The sequence below is a fragment of the Scyliorhinus torazame genome, chromosome 3 (genome assembly GCF_047496885.1).
Source record: "Scyliorhinus torazame isolate Kashiwa2021f chromosome 3, sScyTor2.1, whole genome shotgun sequence".
Classification (NCBI taxonomy): domain Eukaryota; kingdom Metazoa; phylum Chordata; class Chondrichthyes; order Carcharhiniformes; family Scyliorhinidae; genus Scyliorhinus; species Scyliorhinus torazame.
Window position 1 is genome coordinate 222,900,458 of NC_092709.1, and position 25,443 is coordinate 222,925,900.

Here is a 25,443-nt window from a genome sequence, read left to right on the forward strand (position 1 = left end):
AGTGAACGGGAGTGAGGTGGGAGGGAGGGGCTGCGGCCATCGGAGCCTGGCAGAACAGGGTCCGAGTGGTCTAGCCGGGGTGGAAAGTTGGGGGGGGGGAAGGAACCGAGGGTGGGAGGAGGAGTTTTACAAGAGGCAGTGGACGGGAGGAGCTGGAGACTTTGGGGGGGGGGGGGGGGGGCTGTGTAGATTAAGGGTGACTACGGGTAATCCCTGATTCCTTTTTGCCATTTGTTTATGTAAACATGCAGGTTGAGGTTTGGGGGTTGGTGTGCGGATGGGACGTTGTTATTATGGGGATTGACATATCTTGCTGATGGGTGTAAATGTGGGAGAAAATATGTGAAAAATGAGGAGAATTTTTTTTTAAACATTTTTTAAAAACTCTCTCAAACCTCTACAGATGGGCCATAGAGAGCATCCTATCCGGCTGCATTACAGTTTGGTATGGCAACTGCTCGGTCCAAGATCACAAGAACTGCAGAGTGTGGTGAACTCAGCCCAACACATCACACAAGCTTGCCACCCTCACATTGATTCTGTATAAACCTCCTGCTGCCTCAGAAAGGCAGACAGCATTGTCAGAGACCCCTCACACGCAGGCTTTTCCCTCTTCCAGACCCTTCCATCAGGCAGAAGATACAGAAGTCTGAAGACCGGCACATCCAGACATAGGAACAGCTCCTTCCCCACAGCTACTAGACTCCTCAACGACTCTCCCTCGGACTGATCTGTTCCCTGTAAGAACACTATTCACGACGCCTTATGCTGCTCTTGTTTGGCCCCTTGTTTCACACTGTAACTAATCACTATTTGTTGATGTATCATTGTCAATGTACTCTGTCGATTATTCTTTTGTCTACTATGTACGTACTGTGTACGTTCCCTTGGCCGCAGAAAATTACTTTTCACTGTACTTCGGTACATGTGACAATAAATATCAATATCAATATATCAGCTGGCGTGAAGCCACACCGGGGCAAATCACTACTGGCTTTTAAAAGCAAAAACATGTCGCGATGACCATGCCAGGGCACACTGATAAGTATAGCCCTCAGGTGGTGAGGAGCATGGCTGGGCAATGCCCTGGCATTGCCCTCTAGCACCATGACACTGCCATTGCTCCTTGGTGGCGGTGGGGGGGGGGGGGGGGGTAATGCACACGGTACCTGCGTGGAGGGGTGGAAATTCCCAGATACCTGCGTGGTGTTTGGGAGGAGAGAAGAGCTCTGATGCTCGCTTGGGGGGGGGGGGTGGGGGATTTGGGAGAGGTCATCCCGATATTTGTAGGGGGGATACTTTTGGGGGGGCCTCAGTGTCTGTGGGGGAGGGGGGGAGAGTTTATTTCTCTCGCAGATTGGGGCACCCTTTAAAGATGGCACCTCGATCTTTGTGGAGGCTCTATCAGGCCCCGCCCTGCCAGAGTGATGGCATAAACTATGCAAAGTTCTACTGTGCATCTGGAGAGTTTTCAATCAGAACCTGACACTCTGCCAGATTTTAGAAAATTCCACCCTTTATTTTTAAAACTATATCCTCTAGTTCTAATCTCGAAAAAAGATGAACACAAAAATCATATTCTTGAGTATAATCTCGCATTCCTTTGATTTAAAGCAGAAACTCCATCCCCAGAACTACCAATCCAGGAAGCAGCACATTGTTGCTCTAATATACAGGTCCACTTGGAGAGCTGAACAATTGACTTTCAAAATAATAATAGCTTATATCAAATTTTGAAAAATGAAATATCTTCTGCTTTACAAAACACACAAGTGTCCTCTAATAATTCTGACCACTACAACTCTGTGGGGGTTGCTTTGACATATTTCTGAGATGTCATAAGGTGTTATATCGATGCAATGCTCGCTTTATTTTAAATAGCAACTTCACTTTGACAGCTTGTATTTTAGTAGCACCTCGAACAGAGTAAAGCATTTCATGGTGCCCGCAAACGTGCTTTTAATTAAATTACTTTATTAATTAACACAGCTTCAAGAGGTATTTTACTTGCGTTAGAGGTGAGTTTCCATGGTTACTGATTTGCAATGTGAAGCTAAAGTTGTTTAAGGAAGGAAACTGATTTCTGACCTTGCCATCCAACACCAGGTTGTGGGTGCAATCTACCGGCCAGGTTACGCCCGAAAGGCAATGCGGCGGATCTATCCGGCTCGTCGCAGCTTGCGAGATCTAACGCAATCTCCAAAGAAATCCATAGAATACCTAGTGTAGTGGATGCTATTCAGCCCATGGAGTCTGCACCGACCCTCTGAAACAGCAGCCTAACAACACCCACTACCCCTGCCCCCGCCCCCCGTCCCCGCCCCCATCCCCGTAGACATCTTTGGACACTAAGGGGCAATTTTAGTGTGGCCAATCCAGCTAACCCGCACACCTTTGGAATGTGGAAGGAAACCGAAGCACCCGGAGGAAACCCACACACACACACCGGGAGAAAGTGCAGACTCCACACAGACAGTCGCCTGAGGCTTGGAATCAAAACCAGGTCCCTGGCGCTGCGAGGCAGCAGTGATAACCACTGTGCCACCATGCCGTGCCATTAATAAATTAATCACTGAGCAGGATGCTTGCCCTCAGGGGAGGGTGCCAGGTGGCACTGCCAAGGTGCCAAGCTGGCAATTGTCCCACGCTGCTGTTCGGGCCTGGGGTACCCAGCACGAGTGCGGTGGGTTGCGGGGGGCCCTGAGGACCCCCTTATAGGTGCGTCGGGGCCTTGGGGCTGCTCAAGAGTCACGTTGTGGGGTTGAGTGATCGGGTCACCATTTTTAAATGGCAGCCCAATCTCCTTCAGCACTGAGGAGCTCCGGCAAGCAGAGCTCCTCAGTACAGAAAACAAGACTTTTTAAAAAAAATTTAGAGTACCCAATTATTTTTTTCCAATTAAGGGGCAATTTAGCGTGGCCAATTGACCTACCCTGCACATCTTTGGGCTGTGGGGGCGAAACCCACGCTAACACGGGGAGAATGTGCAAACTCCACACGGACAGTGACCCAGAGCCGGGATCAAATCGGAGTGCATTGCAATCTGTGCAGATGGAGGGAATCAGCGTAGAAATCATTGACTTGGCATGAACTTAAACGAATGACCTCTTCTCACTGTAAAGATCGTTGAAAAACTGTGTTCAATCAGGAAGAACTACACTTTGAAGAACATACTAAATTCTAATGAACTAATTACTACTGAAAAATATAATTTTACAAATGTGGAATCTCATTTCCTCAGAAGAAAATTAAAATGTCGCAGATTTAAGAAAAAACTATTTAGGAACATTGGAAATGTGTGGGTGGCAAAATTATGCGAAACAGGCAAATCGTTATGTCAGTCAGCATAGACTGTGACCATTTTCAACTTTGCTGCCCCTACTGATGCCTCCTCTTAAACACAGGCAGCTGAACGTACGTTCAACACCTCCCCCATCACCCTCACAGTACAATTTATAGGGATAATCAATCATTCTAAGGTCAGTTGCTGATTTATATCTACTTATACAAGTTTTTACAAATGCTTGGGCATTTAGAGTTGGTGAAGTCAACAGAGAATGGTGCATATGGAGAAGGCCAGCAGTGCCAGGGTATCACCCTTCAATAAGGGCATGCACCTGGGGGCCTCCAATCCCTTGGGAGACCCCCATGAGTGCCGTTCCGTCTGGTCCCCATTTGTGGAGACCAGTGCTGAACGTTCGCTCTAATATGCAGATTTGCCAAAAAGTGATCCCGCCCACAATGGTTGGGATTCACATCACAACGTCTCGCGAAATTGCATTAGATCTTGCGAGCTGGGTAGATCCCAGCTTCTATCGGCCCAGGTTGTTCCGCAGCACACAGATTTTCAGGCACAGTGTGCCCGTTTGATCACACCCATGGAGTCATAGAGTTTTACAGCATGGAAAGAAGCCCTTCAGGCCATCGTGTTCATGCCAACCATCAAGCGCCTAACTATTCTAATCCCATTTTCCAGCACTTGGTAGGTAGCCTTTGCATTTCCAGTACTCAACTAAATACTTAACAGTTGTGAGGGTTCCCACCTCAACTGCCCTTTCAGGCAATGAGTTCCGATGCCCACCACCCTCTGGGCGAAAAAGTTTTCCCTCATATCTCCTCTAAACTACCTGCCCATTACATTAAATCTATGCCCCCTGGTTATTGACCCCTCCACTAAGGGTAAAAGTACCTTCCTATCCATCCCATCTATGTCCCTCAGAATTTTATACGCCTCAATCAGGTCCCCCCTCAGCTTTCTCTGCTCCAAGGAAAACAATAATAATCTTTATTAGTGTCACAAGTAGGCTTACCTTAATACTGCAATGAAGTTACTGTGAAAATCCCCAGTCGCCACACTCTGGCGCCTGTTCGGGTACACAGAGGGAGAGTTCAGAATGTTAAATTCACCTAACAAGCACGTCTTTCGGGACGTTGTGGGAGGAAACCGGAGCACCCGGAGGAAACCCATGCAGACACTGGGAGAACGTGCAGACTCCGCACAGACAGTGACCCAAGCCAGGAATCGAAGCTGGACCGGAGAGAGGAACAAGAAAATGAGAGAAAAGAAAAATTTCAGAAACTTTAAACAAATTATTGGGTAATTCACTTGTGTTGGGAATATGGGGCTTGCAGGGTTAGAATTGACCGTGCACTAGCCCAGGGTGTCCTAACATAATATATATATATATATATAGACCTCTGTATGTAGATGTTCATATCAGTAGGCATTTGACCTACCTGGTATTACTTGCTTGCTCCGAACTTTCTTCCTACAAAAAACTGCAAACACGAGAAGATACCCCTTTGGGAAACTCAATGACCCACTTGTGATACCTCTGGCAAATGTATTATTGTGCCACAAAATGTCTCCTTACCAGTCATGTAGGAGCACTGAAAAAGGCTTGAAAGGGGCCAGAAATTGCTCATTGTAATCATCAGGCAGGATTCTTAAAATCCACTTATTTTCTGTGCTTAACAACCCTTAATATACAGTTTCAGTATGCAGAACCCCATGAACTAGTTTTAAAGGGCCAGAATTGTTAAGAGATTAGAGAGATTACAGATATTAAGATATTTATGGAGTCAGAACAGCTCTGGAGCCATTCATAAATGGGGATTGGTGCCCGATCCTGGAAGCCCCACCTCTATTCCCAGTGTTGCCAATTTTCCCAGGTAAGTGATAAAGGTAACAAACCTATATCTTGCACTCCCGACCTAACAAGCTCCATTGCAAGGGCTAGGCATCTCCAAGGCCCCATGGCGTGGAGTTAGACCATCTCCGAGGCGCAAAGTTAGACCAGTTTCTGAGTCACCCATGGCAACAACAGCCTATCCAGTCTCCCTTGATAGCTGAAACCTCCAGCTAGGCAACATCCTGGTGAATCTCCTCTTCCCCTCTCCAGTGCAATCCCTTCCTTCCTACAGTGTGGTAATGAGAACTACACACTGTACTCCAGCTGGGGCCTAACCAGTGTTTATAAAGCTCCAGCATAACCTCCTTGCTTTTGCATTTATCATTAAATGGTTCATAATGGCAAGAATCCCATAGACCTTCTTAACCACCTTATCTACCTGCCCTGTTATCCTCAGAGATCTGTAAACCTGCATAACAAGGTCAAGTTACGCATCCTGCCCACACAGTTGGCATCTAGCACCCTCCAGGTACGTGCTTTTGGTGCCAAATCACAGAGCAGTCATGCTTCCATTTTCCAGCTGCAGGCAACCACGGCAAGTGAACTGTGAAGATGAATGATTTTCTTAAAAGTAAGAAATGGCCAGAGACTCAAATAGGCAGTTTATCTATTGAACAATAAAATCTGCTGGAGAGAGCAGCACAGGGAGGTCCAGCGCAGGCCAGAGCTGCGCTCCTGTTAGCTCTGTATAGAGCTCATGGGCCTCTGAGTAACAGCCTACAAAGAAGAAACTTAACTCAGGAACAAAGCAGTATAAAGATGATTTCCTGAGGTATGGTTTTGTCAATTGTGCCAATGCAAATAAGGATGCAAAGTTCATATGTGTTATATGCAGGGTGGTACTGGTAAATTAGAGAAGTTTCAGATTTTGAAAGAGAAGTGAAAAATTCTTTTTGAGGTTGAGTCATCAGAGTCAGTTATTAATTTAGAGTTGATTCCAAGTTAAAAGACTACACTGCACTAGCTGACCTGTGATACCACATTAAAAATATGCCAAAATCCCATGAGGCTGTCAACATTCTGGAGTAACATTTCCCAGAAGTATCCAGTGCTGAGTAAAACACGCATTTTGTTGCTATTGCCCTTCACGACAGTCTACATCTTCGAGAATGGATTTTCCATTTTTATACAGATGAAATGAATGAAAATGAAAATGGCTTATTGTCACAAGTAGGCTTCAAACGAAGTTACTGTGAAAGCCCCTAGGTTGCCACATTCCGGCGCCTGTTCGGGGAGGCTGATACGGGAATTGAACCGTGCTGCTGGCCTGCCTTGGTCTGCTTTAAAAGCCAGCTATTTAGCCCAGCGTGCTAAACCAGCCCCCAAGATGAAGACAACACAAGGCACTAGCTGAAGTCTGCACCTGAAATGCTCATTACCCTCTCCTCTTTTGAACCCGATTCAAGTGAGACCGTGAGGATCAACCAGGCTCCCCTTTCACATTAAAGGTAAGCGAACATAGCGAGTGTTGTGAAGGTCCGCTGGTCAACTGGCATGGGTTGCGAAGGTCGGCCGGCGTGGGTCCTGAGAAAAACGTTTGGAAAACACTATTCTAGAGCCCAACAAAACTTTGCGTGGGCAGCATTCTTTCAGGTAAACATCAAGCGTTTTTCTCTCCTCGGGATTACAAAATCCCAGCCATGGTTCAAAAAAAAAATCAGCAGATAGATTTTCAACTTGCTGCCTGGGTATCCTGGGTATAAGACTGGTGGTGCTGATCAGCCTCCATCCTCAAAACTGACCCATTATAATTTCTATTGAATTCAATAGAAATAAACATCAAACCATTCCTATAATAGTCAACTGAGTCACAATGCCGTTTTGCAAGTGGGCAGTAAATTACCTACACTTATATATTTTTAACAATCACAGACAGAAGAACCATGTCTAATTAACGAGAACTCTTTCTCAACATTTGATATTTATGAGGGTTATGAATACCCAAACACATCCTACAGAAAACCTTTTAAATTCAATGTCAATTTTGCACATCCAAAAAATCTCTCACATTCTGACACAACAGCAACTAAATTATGGTTAGGAAAATGGTAAATATTATATCAATGAGGAAATATCATTATTCCCACTAAATTCCAAACAATTGATGCAAATAAATTGTGTTTGCTTCTCAATAAAAATGAAGGTTAATAAAGGTGAATCTCATACAGATCAATCTAATCTAAAATAGATCAATCTAAATCTTCTGCTTGAAGATTGCACTCTCATAATGACATTGAAAAAGCAACTGCATGTCTTCTTTACACTTTTTAACTGTTGAAAATGCTGAAAGGCTAAAAATAAACAATACTGGCGAATTATGTTTTATTTCCATCTGATCTGTAAAACAAACTAGGATTAATATGAAACGAATGAGAACACTGATCTTTTAGTGTCTGCCAGCACAAACCTGTGAGCCTTAATAATTCATACTTTACAAATAATTGTCATTGTCCATTCGAAATATCAGAAACAAATAATCTAAAAACCATGCTCTTCAACTAGATAATTAGAGCAAGTTTAATTCCGTCTGAAAAAAGATCCATTAATAGTCTATGAATTGATACTGAATGCGGGCCTATTTTGGGAAATGCATAATGCTCTAACAGGCCTAACAAAGGATCACTAAATTTATCACGTAGTGGACGTTTCCTATACTCACCCTATTACAATAAGGCCCAGGTTTCTGTTCAGCTGACCTTCCTTATTGCTGCCCTTATACAGTTGCTGGAGGTTACTGGAAAGACAGGCAAAACTGGGAGGAAACACGGCGCTGGCACCATGCATCAGTCAAGCATTAAATCACAAACCCGTCAGATCAAAGAAGTGTTCCTGAATTCAGATCACACAGCACAAAAGGCAAGTGCGGAGATAAATATTGCTGGGGTGTCCGATCCGAGACAGCATTTCTCCACCTGGCAGTCTTCAGATTTTCTTCAAAAAAAATGCAAATTCTAGATAAAGCGTCCCAAAGGATTCCCCTAATTTGCAAACATTAAATACCCGTGATATCAACATCAGCTCTGCAGAACCATCAAAGTATTGCATGTCCTCGTCCACTGTCCATACCATCCTAGGCTGAATTCCTGAGCACATGGGCACTGTTTTCAGAGATGAAGCGGTGCTTTACGTGTCATCGGAAGAGTTGTTTGTTTGCTGGTATTTGTTCGATTTTTGCCGTATGGAGCAGAATGCTCTGCAGTAAATGACAGGCGCACTATGACTCACAGCTACACCAATATAGGATGGAGTTATTTATTTTCACTGAGAGACTTTCTCCTCCCACCAGCCGCAGGCAGGCAGCAAACCAGAGTAACAGCTGCTGTGAACTGCATGCAAGTGGTCATCCATGAAACTGTGAACACAGCGTCGCAAAGCGCCACCAGAATTGCAGCAAGCTACTAGGAATTCATATTCGAAAAATTAGCATCAGAATATCTTTATTTTGGGGGATTATGGGTAATTTAGTCTGTAACTTTTTGACCAGCTTAGTTCGTGACTTATATTTTGAATGCAAATCAGCCATTCATAAATCCTACACATGAATCCTCTAACATAATTATATATACATCAACAAATTCCTCCTCCTCTGAAACTCAACGTGAAATTCCCCAGCTTATTTCCAGTAAATGTATCACAGATTGAAAGGACTATGAAATGTATTGCAAACAGTGACAGATGGTAAAGAGAAGAGCTAGACACCTAGGGGGAAAATTGGATGGGACCCAAAAACCGGTGCAGGAATTGCGATGCCTGATTAACCCATGCCCATTTGTTACAATTTAAATGTTAGTAGCATGCAGCCCAGTGCAAACCATGCCGCCAACTGGCTGTCAACCCATCTCTGTTAAAGGGTATGTGTGTTCGACCAGCAGGAAAACAAGGAAGACAGCAAGGAAAACATTGCACTCCTTTCTTCCAGCAGTGAAGGGCTGGAGCTGGAGGCAGGCACTCACTCAAAACCAGCTCCGCTGGTCAGCGCATGTGGTCCGTATGCCTGACACTAGATTCCCAGAACAATTGCCCTACTCGAGACACAGTCATGGCCAGAGACTCCAAGAAGGACAGGAAAAAGGTTTCCAAGATTTCCTCAAAGCATCCCAGAAGAGGTCAAACATTCCCAGCGACATCCAGGTGGCCAGGAGCTGGGGGGCCCTGCATAGGCTTAACTTTACAAGGTTGGTGGAGCAAATGGAGGAGGAGTTCAAGAGGTGGGACGCATTGCCGCTATCCCTGGCGGGTAGGGTGCAGTCAATCAAAATGACAGTGCTCCCAAGGTTTTTATTCCTGTTCCAGTGCCTCCCCGTGTTTATCCCGAAGGCTTTTTTCAGGCGGGTTAACAGGAGTATAATGGGGTTTGTGTGGGCGCGAGGGACTCCGAGGGTGAGAAGGGTGTTCCTGGAGCGGAGTAGAGATGGGGACTGGCGCTGCCCAACCTCTGTGGGTACTACTGGGCCGCCAATGCGACAATGGTGCGCAAGTGGGTGATGGAGGGGGAGGAGGCTGCATGGAAGAGGCTGGAGATGGCGTCCTGTGTGGGTACGAGTCTGCGGCGCTGGCAACGGCGCCGCTGCCGCTCCCTCCAAGGAGGTATACCACAAGCCCGGTGGTGGTGGCGGCCCTCAAAATTTGGGGGCAGTGGAGGCGGCATGGGGGGGGGGGGGGGAGTTGGGGCCTCGGCGTGGACCCCATTACGGGGGAACCACCGGTTCGCCCCAGGAAGAACAGGTGGAGGGTTTTCGGGGTGGCACAGGGCAGGGATACGAAAGTTGGGGGACCTGTTTGTGGACGGGAAGTTCGCAAGCTTGGGTGAGCTGGAGGAGCAGTACGGGCTCCCCCCGGGGAACACCTTCAGGTACTAACAGGTAAGGGCGTTTGCCAGACGGCAGGTGGTGGAATTCCCACGGCTACTGCCACACACAGTACAGGACAGGGTGCTCTCGGAGGGATGGGTGGGAGTGGGGAAGATCTCGGAAACTTACCAGGTGATGCAGGGGGAGGAGGAGGCCTCGGTGGTGGAGTTGAAAGGTAAGTGGGAGGAGGAGTTGGGAGAGGAGATCAAAGAGGGGACGTGGGCAGATGCCCTAGGGAGGGTGAACTCTTCCTCTTCATGCGCGAGGCTCAGCCTCATACAGTTTAAGGTGCTGCACAGGGCACACATGACCGGGACAAGGATGAGCAGGTTCTTTGGGGGTGAGGACAGGTGTGTTAGGTGCTCAGGGAGCCCAGCAAATCACACCCATATGTTCTGGGCATGCCCAGCGCTGGAGGAATTTTGGAAGGGCATAGCGAGGAGGGTGTCGAGGGTGGTAGGATCCAGGGTCAAACCGGGCTGGGGGCTCGCAATATTTGGGGTGGCAGAGGAGCCGGGAGTGCAGGAGGCGAAAGAGGTCGGAATTCTGGCCTTTGCATCCCTGGTAGCCCGGCGAAGGATTCTTCTTCAGTGGAAAGATACGAGGCCCCCAAGTGTGGAATCCTGGATCAGCGATATGGCAGGGTTCATTAAATTGGAGAGGGTGAAATCCGCCTTGAGCGGGTCGGTACACGGGTTCTTTAGGCGGTGGCAACCGTTCTTAGACTTTCTGGCAGAACGATAGACATTGGTCAATGGCAGCAGCAGTTTGGGGTGGGGGGGGTTACTTTGTTTTTGTTTATGTTATTTACACTGGAAGGGTCTGAGGGGGTGTATACACCTGTTGTCTTAAGTCGGGGTGTTAATGTTAATTTATTATTTAGGTACGGGGGGGGGGTTTGGGGGGTTGCTTTTTTAGATTGTGTTTTGTACTTAACCCTGTTGGGTTCTTTTTTCTTTCTCATTTTGTTTTTGATATTTTATGAAAACCTTTAATAAAAATTATTTTTAAAAAAAACATTCCCAGCGACTCATGGAGGTCCTTGGTTTGTGGCTGACCAAATCGGAGAAGGTTCATTTGGCAAGGTGCCAAGCACATCGACAGATTTGATTGGGAATGAGCAGAGGTGAAGTCAAGACCATCTTCCCCACATGTGACAGAGTCTGCAGATCCCACGTTGTGCTGATCAAACATGTCAGAACCCTTTGAAAAGCATGTTACCTCAATACTGAGCGTCTGCCCAAGGAGAAAGAAGCTGGAGGTGGACAGGAGGAGAGAGGTCTTCCACCCACTGGGAGCCAGAAAACACTGAGAAGGCAGTGGGAGCAGATAGCCTTCTCAGTCAGCAGTTCACAGTCAGCAGTATAACTCCAAGTACCTGGCTGCAGTGCCATAAGAGGCTCACTGACCTCACCTACCAACATTATCACAACTCACTCTCTCCCATTCATAGCATCATATGGTCCTTCCACACTTATCACTGCTACAAGACCCATATCTATTCGTCAGTTTTCTCACAGTCAGTTATTCAACTATGACAGGGATATCACCCAAACACATTGCGCCACCCTCACTTAGACACATCCCTCTTGCAGTACCTGACAGTACAGAGCGGAGGCAGCAGCGCCTAACCAGAAGGAGATAGACATGGAATCATAGAATCCCTACAGTGCAGGAGGTCATTTGGCCCATCGAGTCTGCACCGACCCTCTGAAAGAGCACCCTCCCCAGACCCACTCCCCTGCCCCATCCCCATAATCTCACCTAACCTTTAGGCACTAAGGAGCAATCCACCTAACTTGCATATCTTTGGACTATGGGAGGAAACCAGAGCACCCAGAGGAAACCCAAACAGACACAGGTAAAATGTGCAGGCTCCAAACAGGCACTCACACCAGGGTGTACAATCCATCTTCATCATTTAACTCTTTTAGTCCACAGTATTGATGAATCTGCACTAGATGCCTGCCCTCACCTCGATAAAGAAGAGTGTATTGGTCATCATTTGAGATGCTGGCCAGCGACGGGGCCGAAGCCATGGAAGATGATGGCATGTTCTTACCTAATCCACATTCTCACATCCCACTTCCCGACCATCCCCCAATCTTCTCTGATATACAAGGTGTTAATGATGTGAACAAGTACCACTTAGGAACATAGAAAGTAGGAGCAGAAGGTGGAAATTCAGTCTTTCGTGCCTGCTCCGCCATTCAATCAGATCATGGCTGATCTCTTCCTGGTCTCCAATCCACCTCCCTGCCTGTTCCCCATATCCCTTTAACCCATTATTTAAATCATAAAAATATCTATCTCCTTCTTGAAACCATTTAATGATTCAGACTCCACTGCACGATGGGACAGTGAGTTTCACAAATTCACCACCCTCTGCGAGAAGTAGTTCCTCCTTATCTCAGTTTTAAATCTACTGCCTCTCAACCTATATCAGTGACCTCTCTTTCTAGAGTGCCCCTCAGGGGGAATATTTGGTCTATATTTATTTTATCAATCCTTCTTAGTATTTTATATACAGTGATCAGATCCCCTCTCATTCTTCTAAACTCCAGTGAATATAAGCCCAAACCGTTCAATCTCTCCTCATGCATCAACCCTTTCATCCCTGGAATCAAAGCTGGTGAACCTCCTCTGAGCTGCCTCCAATGCCACCACATCCTTCCTCAAATAAGGAATCCAAAACTGGACACAATACTCCAGATGTGGTCTCACCAACACCCTACAAAATTGCAACAACGCTTCTCTACTTTTATACTCCAGTCCTTTCGCAATAAGTGCGAACATCAATTTGCCTTTTTAATTACATGCTGTACCTGCATAACGACTCTGTGATTCATGAACAAAGGCACCCAGATCCCTCTGCCCAGGCGCATCTTGAATCTGCTTTCCATTTCGATAATAATTTTGCCTTTCTATTTTTTTGCCCAAAATGGATAACCTCACACTTATCCACATTAAACTCTATCTTCCAAATTTTGGTCCATTCTCCTAGCCTATCTATATCCATCTGTAAACACTTTATCTCCTCTTCACTGCCTGCTTTCCCACCTATTTTGGCATCATCCATAAATTTTGCTGTATTACACACTGTCCCTGCTTGCGTGCAAATACGTCTATCCTCCAGCACGACCTACTCCGAACTCACAGACCGCAGGGTCACGTGATGGGTTTGCACTGCCACCTAGTGGCCGGAGGTCATTATGTACACAACATTATGTACAAACTTGCCTTTTGCATATCATTATACTCAGAAAACTTTAAATTGGACATGGGAGCTAGTGTTTCAGTCGTTTTGGACAAAAAGCTGTGGCTGAGAGAACTCTTGCTACAAATAACAACAATTCCAGCTTCCAGACATAGGCATGATTCCAGAACTATTAAGTTTTGCATGGCAAAATTTGGTTCCATCTCCATCCACAGGTCTGCTGACGTCACGACCATAGTAGATCGGATCTCGCACAATGACGAGTCAGAATACAGGAGGGAGATAGAGAACCTAGTGGAGTGGTGTCACGACAACAATCTCCCTCAATGCCATTAAATCTAAAGAGCTGGTCATTGACTTCAGGAAGCAAAGTACTGTACACACCCCTGTCTGTATCAACGGGGCCAAGGTGGAGATGGTCGACAGCTTCAAATTCCTAGGTGTGCACATCTCCAAAAATCTGTCCTGGTCCACCACATTGAAGCTACCACCAGGAAAGCATAACAGAGACTATACTTCCTCAGGTAACTAAGGAAATTAAGCATGTCCACACTGACTCTGACCAACATTTACAGGTGCATTATAGAAAGCATCCTATTTGGCTGCATCACAGCCTTGTATGGCAACTGCTCAGCCCAAGACCTCAAGAAACTTCAGAGAGTCCATCACACAACTCCGCCTCCCATCCATTGACTCCATCTACACCTCCCCTGCCTGGGGAAAGCGGACAGCATAATCAAAGAATCCTCACACCCAGCTTACTCACTCTTCCAACTTCTTCCATCAGGCAGGAGATACAAAGGTCTGAGAACACGCACAAACAGATTCAAGAATAGCTTCCTCCCCACTGTTACCAGACTCTTAAACAACCCTTTTAACCTGATTAATACCACACCCCTGAATGCTTTAGGGCAGCACGGTAGCACAGTGGGTAGCACTGTTGCTTCACAGATCCAGGTCCCAGGTTTAAGTCCCGGCTTGGGTCATTGTTTGTGTGGAGTCTGTACGTTCTCCCTGTGTCTGCGTGGGTTTCCTCCGGGTTCTCTGGTTTCCTCCCACAAATCCCGAAAGACGTGCTGTTAGGTGAATCGGACATTTTGAATTCTCCCTCTGTGTACCCGAACAGGCGCCGGAGTGTGGCGACTAGAGGCTTTTCACAGTAACTTTATTACAGTGTTTAAATTTCAGGAATTTAGTTTAATCTAGAATTGTGCAGTGAAGGTTAATAAGGGGCTGCCCCACTCATTCACATAACTGTTTGGTTAACTGTCAGTCACCTTAAGATACTTTGATCTAACTTTAGCAGGTGGGAGGGAGTCAACTCAGGCCAATTTAAAAGAGCAACTTATAACACCCAGTGAGTTCTCCCAGTGAGCCAGAGAAGATACAGCGAAGAGGGAGTTTGGGAATTTGAAACTAGGTGGGAATTCGAAGCTGTGTGAGGAGTTGCTTTTTAGCCCTGGTAAGTAGTTTTACTTTTCATTTGTCTATTTATTTATTTTATTTTTTCCTTTTGTTTTTTGGAATTGTAGTTGTATAAGTTAACCTAAGGTTTAAGACATGGCAGGAGATCCCAGACCCATGTCATGCTCCTTGTGTGCGATGTGGGTGTTCAGGGACATGTCCACTGACCCGGATCCCTTCACATACAAGAAGTGTGTCCAGCTGCAGCAACTGTTAGACCGCTTGACGGCTCTGGAGCTGCGGGTGGACTCACTTTGGAGCATCCGCGATGCTGAAGATGTCGTGGATAGCACGTTCGCTGAGTTCATCACACCACAGGTGAAAATTACTGAGGGAGATAGAAAATGGGTGACCAAAAGACAGAGCAAGAGCAAGAAGGCAGTGCAGGAGTCCCCTGCGGCCATCTCCCTGCAAAACAGATATACCGCTTTGGATAATGTTGAGGGAGATGGCGCACCAGGGGAAAGCAGCAACAGCCAGGCTTATGACACCATGACTGGCTCTGCTGTGCAGGAGGGCAGGAAGAAGAATGGCAGGGCTAGTGATAGGGGACTCGATCGTAAGGGGAATAGACAGACGGTTCTGCGGACACAATCGAGACTCCAGGATGGTATGTTGCCTCGCTGGTGCAAGGGTCAAGGATGTCTCGGAGCGGCTGCTGGGCATTCTGGGGGGAGAGGGGGAACAGCCAGCTGTCGTGGTGCATATAGGCACCAACGATATAGGTAAAAAACGGGATGAGGTCCTACAAGCTGAATTCAGGGAGTTAGGAGTTAAACTAAAAAGTAGGACCTCAAAGGTAGTAATTTCAGGATATCTACCAGTGCCACGGGCTAGTCAGAGTAGGAATGTCAGTATAGATAGGATGAATGCGTAACTTGAGAGGTAGTGCAAGAAGGAGGGATTCAAATTCCTGGGGCATTGGAACCGGTTCTGGGGGAGGTGGGACCAGTACGAACCGGATGGTCTTCACCTGGGCAGGACTGGAACCAATGTCCTCGGGGGGGGTGTTTGGTACTGCTGTTGGGGAGTTCCTGGAACCGTATGTAATGGAACCTATGAGGGAACAAGCGGTCCTAGATCTGGTCCTGTGTAATGAGACAGGATTGATTAATGATCTCATAGTTAGGGATCCAATCGGAAGGAGCGATCACAATATGGTGGAATTTAAAATACAGATGGAGGGTGATAAGGTAAAATCAAACATTAGTGTTTTGTGCTCAAACAAAGGAGATTACAATGGGATAAGAGAAGTGCTAGCTAAGGTAGACTGGTGGAATTTAAAATACAGATGGAGGGTGATAAGGTAAACTCTGAGACCACAGAACAGACACTGCAATCCCCAGTAAGTGTGACAGTGCCACACACAATGCTGGAACAGAGTACAGCTATCTACTGATGACAGCACACCACACAGCTAAACACCTGTGAGCTTACCCTCACAACAGGAAGAGCCATCTTCCATCCCAACATGCATCACAGCGAGCTGCACGAAGGACAGAAATTTCCCAGTAAAGAGCCGAATAAATCAACCTCCACTATCACTGCAATTGAAGAATTCACAAAGAGCGATTCAATGTCAATGAACAGAAAAAGAGGTTGAAAAGACACCCATGTGCCAGAACAACGTTTAATTCAACCAGGTTTACCTGCAATGACAGAGCCTATCACTCCTCTGACAGGATGAGAACAAGATAGGGACAGGGTTATAAGGCCACCAGACCACCTTCACCTATGAACCCAGTTACTTGAAGAGAGGGATGGGCAGTAATAAAGGAATACAAGGGGTAAATTGGGATAACATGAAGATATAGTGGAAAAAGACTTGAGTGGAGAAGTAGTAGAAGGGTTTGGCACATAAAGGTTTACCGTGGAACTCAGTACAGTGTTGTCCACACAGTGATGAAAGAGAACACATGACCCACAGCTAGGGGTCAGTGCAGTGTTGAACAGAGCTGTGTGTAGAAGCAAGCATGGTGACAGCTCCTAGCTTGGACCTTTACTGTACCAATGTGTATCGTTTAAAGCAGCTAATAAATATTTACTGTTGAACTCCGTAATACTGCAAATACCTTAATAAGACCTGTTGAACTACAGCCAACACCTTGAAACACAGGCCATTGTGGTTGTAAAGCTTCATCAGCAGCCAAATGGCCATTCCAAGGCAGCTCATCGTTCAGAGAAAGTGGAACATTGACAATTCCTACACCTGGTCAGACAATACAAAATTGGTGGTTGGGGGGAGGGGGGGGGGGGGGGGCAGGGGGGAGAGAGAGAGAGCACACACTGGCAGCAGGCTGGAGGATTCTTGTCAGGATCACCAGGAGTTCTCTTCCTGACTCCCCAAAATTTCCAGCAGTTTTTGGGAGTATCCAGCAGTCATCCCTACTTGGGCTGCTCCAAACCACGACCCAGTGCACAGGAAAAATCACATGAACATCACACAGCGTTCCACAGGGCTCAGTGTTGGGGCTTAACTGTTTGTTGTATATATTAATGATTTGGATTTAAATGTGGGAGGTATGATTGGGATCTGTGGCCACCTAAAATTGCCGCCCGCAAAGGATAATGGGAATTGTGGTCAAGTCAGAACACAGATGTGCAAAGGAAAACCAGACCGAACTGAAACTTTCACCTGTTAAAGGTCAATCACCGATTTGCCCAGGACAATGGGCTCAAATTAAGGAATAGCAACAGTAGCAGACTCCCCGGCGCCACCTCCCCTTATTTGGAAAGGCCAACGCACTTGGAACAATAACGACTTGGACCCACCCAGCCATCAAGGTACCCGCCCCTAATTGGCCGGTATCGATCAGAGTGATCAAGACCCTATCGATCCATTGAAAAGGACGCGAAAGAGAAGAAGGATAAGAAGCCCTGCGCACTAGGGATCAGCCTCTTTTGGGACGGGCCTGTGCCCACTCCAATTGCAGCATAACGAACAACTAAGTTCAAGACCACGATCGCTACCTGAGAGAGACGAGCCGCAGCCGAGACAAACCAGACGACTTCCAGCCCGACACACGTGGGGACTCAGATAAAGGCCTTATCTACCCGCACAGAGCCGGTCATCCAGAATTTAAGTAAAGGTCATCTTAGCTGATAGGTGTAGTTTAATACATAGCCGCGTGTATCATTGCACAGAGAGAGGAGTCTTGTGTTTAATAATAAACTGTCTTTTGAACTAACATACTGGTTGTGTGGTCATTTGGTCAATACAAGAAACGTACTCGCTGCTTGTGGTTTGATAGTAAAGTGGCAACAGATCACATTAAAATTGGCCGTGTAATCTTTTTAAAATAAATTTCGAGTACCCAATTCATTTGTTCCAATTGAGGGGCAATTTAGCGTGTTCAATCCACCTACCTTGCACATCTTTGGGCTGTGGGAGAAAAACCCATGCAAACACGGGGAGAATGTGCAAACTCCACATGAACAGTGACCCAGAGCCGGGATCGAATCTGGGGCCTCGGCGCCGTGAGGCAGCAGTACTACCACTGCCCTGATTGGCCGTGCAGTTGACAGTGAAGAGGATGACTATTGACTCCAGAATGATATCAACGGTTAGGTTGAGCGGACAGAGAAGTGGCTAATTGAGGTGTACAAAATAATAGGGCCCTCCACAGGGTAGACAAGACTTGTCCCCCCTAGCTGAGGGGTCAATTACCAAGGGACATTGATTTAAGGTGACTGGTAGAAGGATCAGAGGGAACACGAGGAAAAATGTCCTCACCCAGAGGGTGGTGGGTGTCTGGAATACACTGTCCAAGTTAATGGTTCAGGCTGAAATGCTCCCCTCATTTAAAAGGTACCTGGATCTGTGTCTGAAGTGCTGTAACCTGCAAGGGTACAGGCCAGGCACTGGAAAATGGGATTGAGGGGGGCAGCACGGTGGCGCAGTGGTTAGCATTGCTGCCTCACGGCACTGAGGTCCCAGGTTCAATCCGGCTCTGGGTCACTGTCGGTGTGGAGTTTGCACATTCTCCCTGTGTTTGCGTGTATTTCGCCCCCACAACCCAAAAGATATGCAGGGCAGGTGAATGGGCCACGCTAAATTGCCCCTTAATCGGAAAAAATGAATTGGCCATTCTAAAGTTTAAAAAAAAAGACAATAGGATTAAAATGAGCAGCTAGTCTCTTTTTTTCGGCTGGCACAAGCACAATGGGCTGAATGGCATCTTTCTATGACTTATCTCTACTATGGCTCTATGGATGTAGGCCCTATCTTTACATATTACAAAAGGCTTGCTCCTGTTTTAGGCAGGATCGAGTGCTGATTGCTCATTTTGGCCCCAGCTTGAAAATTCAAGTAAGGCAAGACTCAGGTGGCCAGTGGGAACTACTCTTTACAGAGAATCCGTCAACCCACAAATCTGTTTCCAGCTCCCCAGTTTGCTTTGCACCACTTTACAAGTCATTCTGCTTCTTTTCTGATGTGTATGTGTGTTTGCCCTGTGCGTGTGTTTTCTTACTCCCTTCGCTCAGTTCTGCTCCTTTGTAAAAAATTGTTTTTTAAATTTAGAATGCCCAATTCATTTTTTCCAATTAAGGGGCAGTTTAGAGTGGCCAATCCACCTCGCCTGTGCATCATTGGGTTGTGGGGGCGAAACCCACGCAGACACGAGGAGAATGTGCAAAATCCACACAGACAGTGACCCAGAGCTGGGATCGAACCTGGGTCCTCAGTGCCGTGAGGCAGCAGTGCTAACCACTGCACCACCGTGCTGCCCTCCTTTGTAAATTTTGTACACCTGTTCATTTTGTTCAGTTCCGATGAAGAGCTGCACCTGACTATTTTCTCCACAGATGCTGACTGAATTCCCGTAGCTCTCCACAGATATCAGACAATGATCCAATTTCAGGTTCAAGTGGTCAGCATAAACTATTTCAGCAATCTCAAATGATTTAGCCTCCTATATAAAGCATGGAGCGAGGCAATATGGGTAGAGCTCAGGAATAAGGAGGGTGCAGTCACAATGTCGGGGGTTTACTCCAGGCCTCCCAACAGCCAGTGGAGATAGAAGAGCAGATATGTGGGCAGAATTTACAATGGTGTTAAAGTCACAGGGTTGTTGTGGTTGGTGATTTTACCTTCCCCTATATTGACTGGGACTCATTTAGTGCTACGGGCTTGGATGGGACAGAGTTTGTAAGGAGCATCCAGGAGGGCTTCTTGAAACAATATGTAGAAAGTCCAACTAGGGAAGGGACTGTACTGGATCTGGTATTGGGGAATGAGCCTGGCCAGGTGATCGACGTTTCAGAAGGGGAGCATTTCGGGAACAGTGACCACAATTCAGTAAGCTTTAAGGTACTGTTGGATAAAGATAAGAGTAGTCTTCTAGTGAAGGTGCTAAATTGGGGGAAGGCTAATTATCACAACATTAGGCAGGAACTGAAGAATCTAGATTGGGGGCAGATGTCTGGCATGTGGGAGGCTTTCAAATGTTAGTTGATAGGAATTCGGGACCGGCATGTTCCTGTGAGGAAGAAGGATAAGTATGGCAAGTTTCAGGAACCTTGGATAACGAGGGATACTGTGAGCCTAGTCCAAAAGAAAAAAGAAGCATTTGTAAGGGCTAGAAGGCTGGGAACAGACAAAGCCCGTGAGGAATATAAGGAAAGTAGGGAGGAACTTAAGCAAGGAATCAGAAGGGCTAAAAGGGGTCATGAAAATTCATTGGCAAACAGGATTAAGGAAAATCCCAAGGCTTTTTACACTTATATAAATAGCAAGAGGATAGCCAGGGAAAGGTGACCCACCCAAGGACAGGGGAGGGAATCTATGCATGGAGCCAGAGGAAATGGGCGAGGTACTAAATGAGTATTATGAATCAGCATTCACCAAAGAGAAGGACCTGGTGGATGATGAGTCCGGGGAAGGGTGTGTAGATAGTCTGGGTCACATTGAGATCAAAAAGGAGGTGGTGTTGGGCGTTTTGAAAAACATTTAAGGCAGATAAGTCCCCAGGGCCTGATAGTATCTACCCCAGAATACTAAGGGAGGCAAGGGACCTATTAGCCAGGGGCAACATGGTTTTGTGAAGCGGATGTCGTGTCTCACTAACTTGATCAAGTTTTTCGAGGAAGTGATGAAAATGACTGATGAAGGTAGAGCAGTGGATGTTATCTACCTTTGACCTTAGGCAGACTGGTACAGAAGGTGAAGTCACACGGGATCAGAGGTGAGCCAGCAAGATGGATACAGAACTGGCTCGATCATAGAAGACAGAGGGTAGCAGTTGAAGGGTGTTTTTCTGAATGGAGGGCTGTGACTAGTGGTGTTCCGCAAGGATCAGTGCTGGGACCTTTGCTGTTTGGAGTATGTATAAATGATTTGGAGGAAAATGTAACTGGTCTGATTAGTAAGCTTGCAGACGACACACAGGTTGGTGGAATTGCGGATAGCGATGAGGACTGTCAGAGGGTACAGCAGGATTTAGATCGTTTGGAGACTTGGGCAGAGAGATGGCAGATGGAGTTTAATCCGGACAGATGTCAGGTAATGCATTTTGGAAGATCTAATACAGGTGGGAAATATACAATAAATGGCAGAACCCTTAAGAGTATTGACAGGCAGAGGGATCTGGGTGTACAGGTCCACAGGTCACTGAAAGTGGCAACGCAGGTAGAAAAGATAGTCGAGAAGGCATACGGCATGCTTGTCTTTATCAGCCGGGGCATTGAGTATAAAAATTAGCAAGTCATGCTGCCTGCTGCCACATTTGGAATATACTGTTCAATTCTGGTCTCCACACTACCAGAAGGATGTGGAGGCTTTGGTTTGAGTACAGAGAGGTTTACCAGGATGGTGCCTGGTATGGAGGGCATTAGCTAGGAGAAGAGGTTGGATAAACGCTGTTTGTTCTCACTGGAACGATGGAGGTTGAGGGGCGACCTGATAGAAGTCTACAAAATTATGAGGGGCATGGACAGAGAGGATAGTCAGAAGCTTTTTCCCCAGGGTGGAAGAGTCAATTACTAAGAGACATCGGGACTTCCGGGTGCGGCTATGCAGAGCTAGGTCACATATTCGGTAGCTCCTGCTTGGAACGGACTTTTGGGCTCGTTACAGGGCCCCCACGGCATTTGTTTGCCATTTCCCGGTGTGGGAAGAAGGCTGCAACATTCCCCCGACAGTGTCCCCCAGGAAGGGTATGTCTCTTGGATGCCAGACACGGCAGAAACAGTAAAAGATTTGGCTGCAACTGCAGGATAAACAGGGCCTCTTCCAGCATGCAGGCGGGGGACGGGCAAGCTTAAAGCTGCAAGCTGACCTGAGGGCCTGTATCAAAGGTGAATTCTAGCAGCAGAGGGAACAACTGTGAAAAGATCTCATCAAGGCCACTGAAGGGACTTCCGGTTGCGGTGATGCCTAGCTAGCTGCACGCTTCGGCGGCTCCAGCTCCGACGGACCTTCGGGCTCTTTTAAGAGCCCCAACGGGGAATTTTTCGACGACGTAACCCGGTGTGGGGTGTGTGAGAAGGGAGTCCCCCCCAAACGAAGGAGGAAAAAACCGCCGGCGGCGGCTGCAGCGCGAGGAATCGTCGACCAAAGGGTCAGAAAGAGAGAAGTACAAGATGGCGGCGGAGAAAGCGCAGGCGACATGGGGGCCTGAGCAGGATGAAATTGTGAGACGGTGCGTGGAGCTGCTGAAGAGGGAGGTGCTGACCCCGATGCTACAGGCAATTGAGGGGCTCAAGGAGACACTAAAGACCCAGGAGACAGAGCTTTGCGTGGTGGAGCAGAAGGTGACAGATATTGAGGACGAGATCCTGGGCCTGGCGGTTAAGACACAGACGCACGAGGCACTTCATAAAAAGTGTACTGAAAGGATCGAGGCCCTAGAAAACGGAGCGCGAAGGAAGAACCTTCGGATACTGGGTCTCCCTGAGGGTGTGGAAGGAGTGGACTGTGGAGCGTGCGCAAGTACGATGCTGAGCTCACTGATGGGTGCTGAGGCCCCTGTGGGCCCCTTGGAGGTGGAGTGGGCAAATCGGATTCCGGCGAGAAGACCAAAAGCGGGAGAACCACCCAGGGCGATAATCGTGCGATTTTACCGCCTTAAGGATAGAGAAGAGGTCCTGAGATGGGCTAAAAAGGTGCGGAGTAGCAGATGGGAGAATGCAGTGGTACGGGTATACCAGGATTGGAGTGCGGAGGTGGCGAGAAGGAGGGCGAGCTTCAACCGAGCCAAAGAGGTGTTGCATAAAAGGAAGGTGAAGTTCGGGATGCTGCAGCCGGCAAGACTATGGGTCACGTATCAGGAGAGACACCATTATTTCGAGACGGCGGAGGAAGCATGGACCTTCATCAAAGAAGAGAAATTGGATCGGAACTGAGGGACTGATGCTGCAGGAAATGTTATTGTTAATGTTATGGTTGAAGTTAATTGAGAAGTAAATTGGGAAGGGGGGAGACATTGGGGAAATGTGGCCGCCGGTGAGGGGGGAAAGACGGGACATAGTTGGAGAATGGGGAAGGGGAGGGAGAGGGGAAAGGGAGCTGCGCCATAAGAGGCGGGTCAGGTAAAGGGATGTTCCCGCGCCAGAAAGAATAAGGCGGGAAGACAGGTGCAAGGCGGATGGGAGTTCCCCACATGGGGGGGTCAAGGGAGTGAGCAGGAGTAGCCGGGGTCAGTTGAAGTCAGCTGACTTACGGAAGTAATATGGGGGGAGCAATCATGCTAGAAAGAGATCTAGCGGGGGGGGGGGGGGGGGGGGGGGGGAAGAGGACAACTGGGTTGCTGCTGTGGAAATCCAAAAGGAAATGGCTAAAGAGTGGGTGGGCCGGGATGGTGTGCGACGCTGGGGGAGCGAGCGGGAGCGCGGAGGCGGGATATGGGACTGGCCTAGAGAAGGTAATGGCTAGTCGACACGGGAGGGGGGCAGGTAGCCCCCTAGTGAGGCTGATCACGTGGAACGTGAGAGGCCTGAACGGACCGATAAAAAGGGCCCGAGTGCTCGCGCATTTGAGAGGACTAAGGGCAGACGTGGTTATGCTCCAAGAGACGCACCTAAAGGTGGCGGACCAAGTTAAGTTAAGGAAAGGATGGGTGGGACAGGTGTTCCACTCAGGACTGGACGCAAAGAATAGAGGGGTGGCCATTTTGGTGGGGAAACGGGTAGCATTTGAAGCAAAGAACATCGTAGCAGATAGCGGAGGTAGATATGTAATGGTGAGTGGCAGGCTGGAGGGAATGGAGGTCGTGTTGGTTAATGTGTATGCCCCAAACTGGGACGATGCGGGATTTATGAGACGGATGCTGGGGCGTATACCGGACCTGGAGGTAGGAAACTTGATTTTAGGAGGGGACTTTAATACGGTGCTGGACCCGGGGCTAGATAGATCCAGCTCAAGGACCGGAAGAAGGCCGGCAGCGGCCAAGGTACTTAAGGGGTTTATGGACCAAATGGGGGGAGTGGATCCATGGCGATTTCTTAGACCTAGGGCTAGGGAGTTTTCCTTCTTCTCCCATGTCCATAAAGTGTACTCCCAGATAGATTTTTTTTGTTTTGGGAAGGTCGTTGATCTCTAGGGTGGAAGAAGCTGAGTACTCAGCCATAGCGGTTTCGGATCATGCCCCACATTGGGTGGACCTGGAATTAGGAGAGGAAAGGGAGCAGAGAACACTCTGGCGATTAGATGTGGGACTGATGGCGGATGAGGGAGTGTGTGCAAGAGTGCGGGGGTGTATTGAGAGATACCTGGAGGTCAATGACGACGGCGAGGTCCCTGTGGGAGTGGTATGGGAAGCACTAAAAGCGGTGGTCAGAGGAGAGCTGATCTCCATTGGGGCCCACAAAAGGAAAACAGAGGCCAAGGAAAGGGAAAGATTACTGGAGGAGATTTTAAGGGTGGATAGGGAATTTGCAGAGACCCCGGAGGAGGAATTGTACAGGGAGAGAAGACGACTCCAGACGGAATTTGACCTTCTGACCACCAGAAAGGCGGAGGTACTGTGGAGGAAGGCACAGGGGAGGAGGTATGAATATGGGGAAAAGGCTAGTCGCCTGTTGGCTCATCAATTGCGAAAGCGGGCAGCAGCGAGGGAGATAGGAGGAATTAGAGACGAAAGGGGAGACACGGTGCGAAGGGCAGGAAAGATAAATGAGGTGTTCAAGACCTTCTATGAGGAACTGTATAGGTCTCAACCCCCAGAGGGAGAGGAGGGGATGCGACAGTTCCTGGACCAATTGAGGTTCCCGAAAGTGGAGGAGTGGGGGGTGGTAGGCCTGGGGGCACCGATTGGGGTGGACGAGGTTATTAAGGGACTGGGAAGCATGCAAGCAGGGAAGGCCCCGGGACCAGACGGGTTCCCGGTGGAATATTACAGAAAATATAACAAAGAACAAAGAAATGTACAGCACAGGAACAGGCCGTTCGGCCCTCCAAGCCCGTGCCGACCATATTGCCCGACTAAACTACAATCTTCTACACTTCCTGGGTCCGTATCCTTCTATTCCCATCCTATTCATATATTTGTCAAGATGCCCCTTAAATGTCCCTATCGTCCCTGCTTCCACTACCTCCTCCGGTAGTGAGTTCCAGGCACCCACTACCCTCTGCGTAAAAAACTTGCCTCGTACATCTACTCGAAACCTTGCCCCTCTCACCTTAAACCTATGCCCCCTAGTAATTGACCCCTCTACCCTGGGGAAAAGCCTCTGACTATCCACTCTGTCTATGCACCTCATAATTTTGTATACCTCTATCAGG

The 25,443-nt window shown here is 47.7% G+C and overlaps 1 protein-coding gene across 6 annotated transcripts in view; it reads right to left on the reverse strand.

Moving 5' to 3' along the window:
• Window positions 1-25,443, reverse strand: part of LOC140408957 (protein FAM149A-like) — a 176,296-nt gene that overhangs the window by 91,956 nt on the left and 58,897 nt on the right. For 2 of the 6 annotated variants that reach the window (XM_072496910.1, XM_072496909.1), the window contains exons 1-2: window positions 7,852-8,516; window positions 4,311-4,528 (exon numbers count right to left, since the gene is read on the reverse strand). The exons of 2 other annotated variants lie outside the window; for them this stretch is intronic. In XM_072496910.1, the coding sequence (XP_072353011.1) occupies window positions 4,311-4,468 (158 nt within the window). In that variant the 5' untranslated portion in view covers window positions 4,469-4,528; window positions 7,852-8,516. Of the gene's footprint in view, window positions 1-4,310; window positions 4,529-7,851; window positions 8,517-25,443 lie in introns of those variants that run through there. 2 more of the 6 variants (XM_072496912.1, XM_072496911.1) reach the window with 1 other exon arrangement.